This window comes from Cydia amplana, chromosome 18 (assembly GCF_948474715.1).
Source record: "Cydia amplana chromosome 18, ilCydAmpl1.1, whole genome shotgun sequence".
NCBI lineage: Eukaryota > Metazoa > Arthropoda > Insecta > Lepidoptera > Tortricidae > Cydia > Cydia amplana.
Genome location: NC_086086.1, coordinates 16,680,119 through 16,688,121, shown reverse-complemented (window position 1 = coordinate 16,688,121; position 8,003 = coordinate 16,680,119). Strand labels below are relative to the sequence as shown.

General features: G+C 43.4%; 1 protein-coding gene across 1 annotated transcript; it reads right to left on the bottom strand.

The window, feature by feature from the left end:
• Positions 1-1,020: 1,020 nt before the first annotated feature.
• LOC134656637 (uncharacterized) lies at positions 1,021-3,105 on the bottom strand. The gene has a single exon (XM_063512194.1). The coding sequence runs from the start codon at positions 3,103-3,105 to the stop codon at positions 1,021-1,023; it is 2,085 nt and encodes a 694-aa protein (XP_063368264.1).
• Positions 3,106-8,003: the final 4,898 nt, after the last annotated feature.

Sequence of the window (8,003 nt, the reverse complement as noted above, 5' to 3'; positions counted from 1 at the left end):
CTAACCTAACCTAACCTAACCTAACCTAACCTAACCTAACCTAACCTAACCTAACCTAACCTAACCTAACCTAACCTAACCTAACCTAACCTAACCTAACCTAACCTAACCTAACCTAACCTAACCTAACCTAACCTAACCTAACCTAACCTAACCTAACCTAACCTAACCTAACCTAACCTAACCTAACCTAACCTAACCTAACCTAACCTAACCTAACCTAACCTAACCTAACCTAACCTAACCTAACCTAACCTAACCTAACCTAACCTAACCTAACCTAACCTAACCTAACCTAACCTAACCTAACCTAACCTAACCTAACCTAACCTAACCTAACCTAACCTAACCTAACCTAACCTAACCTAACCTAACCTAACCTAACCTAACCTAACCTAACCTAACCTAACCTAACCTAACCTAACCTAACCTAACCTAACCTAACCTAACCTAACCTAACCTAACCTAACCTAACCTAACCTAACCTAACCTAACCTAACCTAACCTAACCTAACCTAACCTAACCTAACCTAACCTAACCTAACCTAACCTAACCTAACCTAACCTAACCTAACCTAACCTAACCTAACCTAACCTAACCTAACCTAACCTAACCTAACCTAACCTAACCTAACCTAACCTAACCTAACCTAACCTAACCTAACCTAACCTAACCTAACCTAACCTAACCTTTTTTTTTTTTTTTTTTTTTTTTTTTTTGTTGACGGAGTGGGGAATGCGTTTACGCATCCCTCCCCGGCCGTGGGGCAAGGCCATAATGGGGGAGGGTATGTGGGACTCCCTCTTCCGACTCCCTCTCCTAGCGAGAAGGAGCGAAAGAGAATACCCACTAAACCCCACTCCGTTGTCCCCCTCTCAGACGTTGTATGGGGGCATCATGGGCTCGCGCATTCATTCCTCCATGATGCCCCCCGTCTTTTCCCGGCGTCCCCAGGGAACCCGCTCTTTGGGAGGGGAGAATCAATGACCACTCTGATTCTCCCCCCAGACGTGTAGGGCCTAAATATCCATATTTTGTCCCTCACAGGCCCGTTGGTCGATGTTACTCACTGGAGGGGCTCTTTGGGTCTTCGGAAGAGCCTCTTTGCCTTTTGCTGGTGGGGGCGTACAGGAAAAGCCACCCATTATGTGTCCCGCTGGACGTTTGGCCGCATGACATACCGAGCAAAAGGCAGTCTCCGCCTTGCAGTCCACCCTCTTGTGGTCCGGCCTGCTACACCGGAAGCAGAGCCCGCTCCTGTCTACTGGCGACGGGCATAGTGCTCTGGTGTGCCCCGTGCCCATGCACCTGAAGCACCTCATCGGTGTTGGGTCCAGCGCCACTACCAGAGCCGAGGACCATCCTATTTGAAGTCGACCCGCTGCGGTGACCCTCTTGGCTGCCGTTATAGGGCACTGTGCCAGAGTCGACACTGTCCCATTATATTGGGCCCTGATCGATCCCACCTTAACCTCATTTATTGAGCACTCTCCCATTTTAGCGATTGCTCCCGCGATCTCTTCCTGAGTGGCTGCCTCATCTAGGCCCGAAATGCGTAAGTCCGCCATTTTGGTGGGCCTGTATACTCGGGCTTCCTCTCCGATCACCTCCGTCATTTTTCGGCAGAGTTCGTCAGCCGCCCTACCATTGTCGGACCCGGACACCTCAAGTATCCTGGCCCCAGCAGCTGTTTTGCGGACCTTGACGTGCTCTACACCCACATCAGCAAGCTTCACCGATTTGGTGACCTTATACAAAATTGAGGCGTATGTCGCCTCAGACTCCGGCTTCAAGGCCATCACGATCGCGGCCGTGGCGGGCACAACCAGCTTCCGCGGGCCTGCTGGTGCCGGTTTCCGAGCCGGGGCGGCAGGGGGGGAAGGGGGCTTGGCGGATTTGCCATTGCCCTTCCTGACAACCTGCGTCCAAGACTCAGCAGGCTCCTGCGTTTTTGTTGCCGGCTGCGAGGGTGGAGAGGCACTAGGCTCCTTCACCGTCTTCTGCCTAGGAGCAGAGTTAGCCCTCTTCTTGGTCGCTGGTGCCGAAGGCTGGGCCACAGGGGCCTTAGGCTGCCTTATGGGCGGCGCACCTGTCACTGCCCTTGAGGGCGGCGCCCCAGAGAGAGGTTCCGGCTGGTTCGCAATCGTCTTATTCCTGTCCGCAGCGAGAGGAGGGCGGGGGACCGGCTCGGGGAAATGGCCCGTGCGGGCCGAGATCATGTTTCCCATGGTAATTGTAAGGTCCCGCTTCAGGTCCTCCTTTAATTCCTTGAGGGCCTCTTTGAGGGCCTCAGAAAAGTCCGTCGCCTGGTCGCATTGGGCCGTCGGGGCCTGTGAGGGCTGGATCGTCCTCTCAGAGAAGGCTCTACGAAGGGCCTTCATCTCGGACTGACATTGGGCCAGTTGCTCCCGCATTCGGTTATTATCCTCCTTCAAGGCCCGCAACTCCTCGTCCTCTACTCTATCCGCCAGGACGTCAGTCGCCGCCAGGATGTCCCGGCAGGCCTGGTTCAGTTTGCCCCAGACTTGTCCATTTAGGTTGCCGGATTTTCCGGCAGCCTCTAGGATAATATGGGTCGCCTCCCGCACTATTTCTATGTAGTCCGTCCCTGTGTATAGGGGCGGGCTGCATTCTGTCATTTCTTGACTTGGAGAAGGGGACGGGCTCACCATCCACGGCTCCTTATCCCCCTTCTTTTTGTTGTCCCCCTGGGACCTTCTCAGGAGTAAAGGGGGGACCACTCCCTTTCCCTTTCCCTCCTGGCTGTCCAGCACCTCCAAGAGCAAGTCCTCCTTATAGGCCTTCAGTCTGGCCTTGGCTGCTGCCAGGCCGGTAAAGTGGCCTATGGAGGCTTTCTTCGCCATGGCCTTGGCCCTACCCCTCAGCGAGGTGCTAACTTTAGGCCCGCTCCCAACGTGAGTCTCATAATCCAGGACCCGGTTTCCCTCATGGGGCCTCTTCTTGGAGGCGGCCTCAGCCCTGTACTGGCCCTCCATAGGTTCCTCCCAGTCGGGCGAGGTCGAAGAACCCGCCCCTGAAGCCCCTTTATGGGGCCCAGTGATTGGAGCCATCTCCGGGTTCAACCCCTGCGCGGGGTTATCCATACAAATACTACGCGAAGACCACCCCTTATGGGTGGAATTCGCCTAAAAAAGGTGAAAAACCAAATCACCTAACCTAACCTAACTATTTTGGTCAAGTGCGAGTCGCAGCAGAACCAAAACAGCAAAAACAAACTTAAAATTATTTTATGCGACGGGCTGTAGCGTCACTCCTGGTTGAGCTACAGATCTCGAACCAAGGTCAAAAAATAGTTCTAAGTATGCGCTATTTACCACTAATTTTTAAAACTAAAAATATTTAATATTTTACAATTTATTAAATTTCCAACACGAAAACCAACTTATGTTTGCGTTTACCGACGCCTGATAAACAGGAATAGCAATCCTTTAAAAAATTAATAACTACTAAACTATACCCTCTAAAAATATAATTCAAACGGATTTGAATTCCCTACAACTAGCTTAATCTAACTAACCTACAACAAGAAATTTATTTACACAAGAACAGAAGATATGATTTTTTGAAAGTGAAATCTCCTAACGTCGTCAACCGCAAATGGGGTAAACCTTTTACCGAACTCGTGAGATTTGAACTCCAATATCTCCCGAACCAGAGGTCGGATCGATATGGGGTAAAAAGCTCCGTGTAGAGCAAAAAGCCGACCCAATTACAAAATTAACAGACGTAGGAGAAACACAAAGAAAAAGAAGATGTGAATTTTTAAAAGTGAAAAAGCGCCTGAAGAAAAAAGTGAATTTATATGTAAAGTGAAAGAAATTAAAAATACTATAGAAATCTAGGGAAAGGCTGGGAAAGAACAACGGTATAAAATAGAACTCAATTAGCTTTATCTCGCCACAAAAATTCGCAAAATTCCCTCAATTCTACCTCTCAAATTTACCTCAACCTAACCTAACCTAACCTAACCTAACCTAACCTAACCTAACCTAACCTAACCTAACCTAACCTAACCTAACCTAACCTAACCTAACCTAACCTAACCTAACCTAACCTAACCTAACCTAACCTAACCTAACCTAACCTAACCTAACCTAACCTAACCTAACCGTCGCGCGCCAAGCGCTCAGAGCGTACGCATCGTTTCCACGTCGCTCCGCGTTCGAAAAATCAAAGTTGCGGGATTTTTAACTCAAACCACCTTGTGTCATATATCAAATTGTGCGCGCGGACTCCACCTATTCACTACTACAAGAATCTTGAAGATCGGACTTTTCTGTGAAGTACAGTGAGCGAAATGGTGCCAGACCTTTGTTGCGACGAAGGAAAAACTTTGCATTGCGCAAAGTTTTAGTGTTAGAATCTTGGTCCTTATCTTAAAATACTCTTTAGTGATTGTGCTAACTAGTGACAGTTTTAGTTTTAACCGGACACAAACGATGTAAGTACAAACACACTTCAAACCTTAAGTGCAGTGCAAAAATAGACTAAATCACGTTTAATTTTCTTATTAGATCTATAACCTATATTAAATTATATATTGTCGTGTGTGTAATTGAACCTTCTATCATATGTGAAAGTTTCGGATTTTTCCTATAACAAACAAAAGAGAAAACCACGAAAAACTACTTTTGCGCAGTTAGTGAAAAACGGACTTCCCAAATCGTGCGGTTGTTTTTAATATCGCTATTATATACTCTTCCTCACCAGGAATCCAACAAAATTGTCAGAATTGAAATAAGTGTAATAGTTTTCATTTTATTACAATTAACAGCCAAAATTTAGTAAAACTTGAACTTTGACCTTAAATTTCTCGAGATTATAAGTGATGACATATACTTCTTTTGATAACGTTAGAAGCAGAATTTAATGGACAATAAGTGTGCGAAATTTTGTAATTTTAGGATAGGTAGTTTTTAAGATAATCAATTTTAAGTAGAATAAGTCCCCTAAAACCCTCGATTTCAATATTTACGTAAGTTGAAAGTTGACTTTTTTCCCTTTAAACTTTTTCTAAATTTTTTATTTGAAACTTGCTTATTGTCACTAGAAAATAGTTTTTCATTTGGTTGGATATTTTTCTGCCATTTACTTTTCGAGTAAATTAGAAATTAAAATTTTTAATATTTTAAGGTGAAAATCGACTTTCTTTACCATTAAATTGCATTTCCCACCAACTCTGTTAGATAAATATTGTACATATACACTTAAGGTAGCTAAGTAACAAAATTTCAGACATAAATATTGTAAAGTTTTTCAGTAATTTAAATTTCCCCTTTGAAATTTCCGTAATTTTTGATTTTATCATAAATAAACCACAAAATAATAACATTTTTAATAAATAGTTAATATATACGTATTACACATCTATTTAAGCATTTACTCACCAAGTTTTGTAAAAATATTGTAAGTAGTTTCTAAATAAATTCAATTTCCCCTGTGTAAGCCGACCGTCTTACGTAAAAATATTTAAAAAACCAACTTTTTTGTTTATTTGAATTTTCAAAATTTTCTTTTTGTATTCTATTAAGCATTTCTAAAAAGTAGTAAATACTAGATTTTAACTGCTTTCATGTGTTAGTTTTTTATTTAATTCTTAGTTAAACTTCCAAATTTCTGTTCCCGTTTTAAAAATATATGAATGTAATTTCCGCTTACTCTTTTTTACAATAATTGTAGGAAATATCTGTAGTTTCATTGAACAGTGATTGTTATTTTGTAATTTATTAGTTTTTAATAGAAATTTCATTTGTTGTGTAACCAAATTTTTTAAAATTAGTATTTCCACCTCTTGGTTGAAAATTAAATTCATCTTGCTGTGTAAATATTAGAAAATGAGTAACGAAAGTATAAATAGCCTCAACTTGTCAGAGCAGTTTGACAATCTCTTCACCACACCGCCGGGCACATCCGCCCAGCGAGAACGATCACCGTCGCCTATGCGTGACACAAATATCCATCCGGTGCTTGAGTTGCTCGACGAGCTCGCTGGCGAGATTGAGTTCGAATCTAAACAGATACTCGTAAACCTTGAAACTACGACAACCCACCGCAGTATAACCGTTGAAAACAAGAGGCAAATTAAGATCGCCGCGAAAAATATCCCATCTATATTTGCGAGTTATGCAAAGCAGATGCGCGCACAAATCCGGGGAATCTTAACACAAACTCCTACACCTACTGACCGTTCGTCGAAAGGGGTTCAAACAGACCCTAATGTCACGCTGCAGGATCAGCCTTCGCCGTCGCCGCTGCTGCCGCCGTCGCCGCTGCTGCCGCCGGCGACAAAGAACGGTGGCTCGGCGACTAATAAAGAAACGCAAACGAATGTCTCGGCGCCTCGTAATATAATAGGGGAAATAAAACAGAGCCTTGAGGACTATCTGCGCAAAATTGATGCGGAAATCCTAAATATTAACAGAAATCTTATTTCCGATCGCTCGCACAAATCTGTTACGGTCGAGAACAAGAAGAATATACACACTTCGGGAAGGAGAATTTCATCCATATCAAGTAATTGGGCCAAAGAGCATGTAGAGAAGTGCAGCGGTTTAGCTAATACTACAATCGCAACTGATAACTTCACCAATAATAGCAATAACCTAACCACTACAATTCACAAAGATCAGCGCACCATCCAAACGCAGACGGACTTCATGCCCGCACAGCTGCAGCTACCAACACCGCCATCGCCACCACCGCTGCTGGTGCCGCTGCCGTTAACACCACCTAATTTAGAAACTCTTATGAATAATATAAAGAATGACACAGCCAATCTAATAAAGAAGGAAATTTTGTCTCTCAGGCGTGATATACGTTCGATGACCGAAAATTCCACTACAGCATCGACTAAAACTACATACGCTACCGTGACGGGTAGGTCCGTGAAGCAGGCGCCTGCTGCAGTATCTTCGGAACCTACACAGGTGACCACGAATCCGGCGATTGTCATCACTTCTAAGAAGGCCGGCGAAGGTGCTGCTGAAACTTTACAGGCATGGAGAAAAACGGTCTCCTTCCGTGATACGGACTTTGCCCCAACCGCTACAAAATTTATATCAAATGGCAAAGTCCGCATTGAATTCAACACAAAAGAACAGCGTGACATTGCATTATCCAGGACTAACGACGTCAATGCGGAAGTTGCCGCTGAAGCTTCAAAGACACTTCGCCCCATGATTACTTTAAAGGGTATATCCGTAGATGTTCCAACAAAGGATCTTGTTGATATTATAATTAGTCAAAATCAACCGCTCAAAAATATAATTAATGAAAGCAATAAGATTTCATTCCACTATAAAAAAGGCAACAAAAATCCTCGTTTGTATAATGCTGTACTCATGACGACGCCATCCACTTTTAAGGCCTTCATTCAAATAGGTAAAATTAATATAGATCACCAACGGGTGCATGCAGAGGAGCACGTACCTATCTTGCACTGCTTTAAGTGCATGCAGTATGGCCATACGCGAAAGCATTGTAAGGCTACCACAACCATCTGTTCACATTGCGCATCGTCCGACCATGAATATAAATCATGCCCACACCAAAAAGATCAGACCAAAACAAAGTGCCACAACTGCGATGCATTTAATAAACAAGTAACTGAGGACCAACACAAGCTAAATACAGCACATAGCGCTACATCAACTTTTTGCCCCCGAATGCGATCTATGATACAGAGAATAAAATCGCGCATTGATTATCAACCTAATTAAGATTTAACATATTAAAACTTACAAATGTAACTTTAATCTTTAACGAATTATATAAATTTGCAAACATTAACTCTTTTGTGGTAATGGTTTAACCTGAGCTGTTATTTAATAATAAGTAGTGTCATATTGTAACTTTAGTAGATCCTATCTGTAAAATACCTTTGTTATTCTAATAATGCACCATTTCGCTTTACATAAGAACTATCGTATTTATTGGTTTACGCTGATAAAAATTGCAGTTATTTGTCTTATCACATACCATA

What these genes read in the sequence shown, in the direction of transcription:
- LOC134656637 (XM_063512194.1), bottom strand. Translation starts at nt 3,105, where the DNA reads ATGGATAACCCCGCGCAGGGGTTGAACCCGGAGATGGCTCCAATCACT.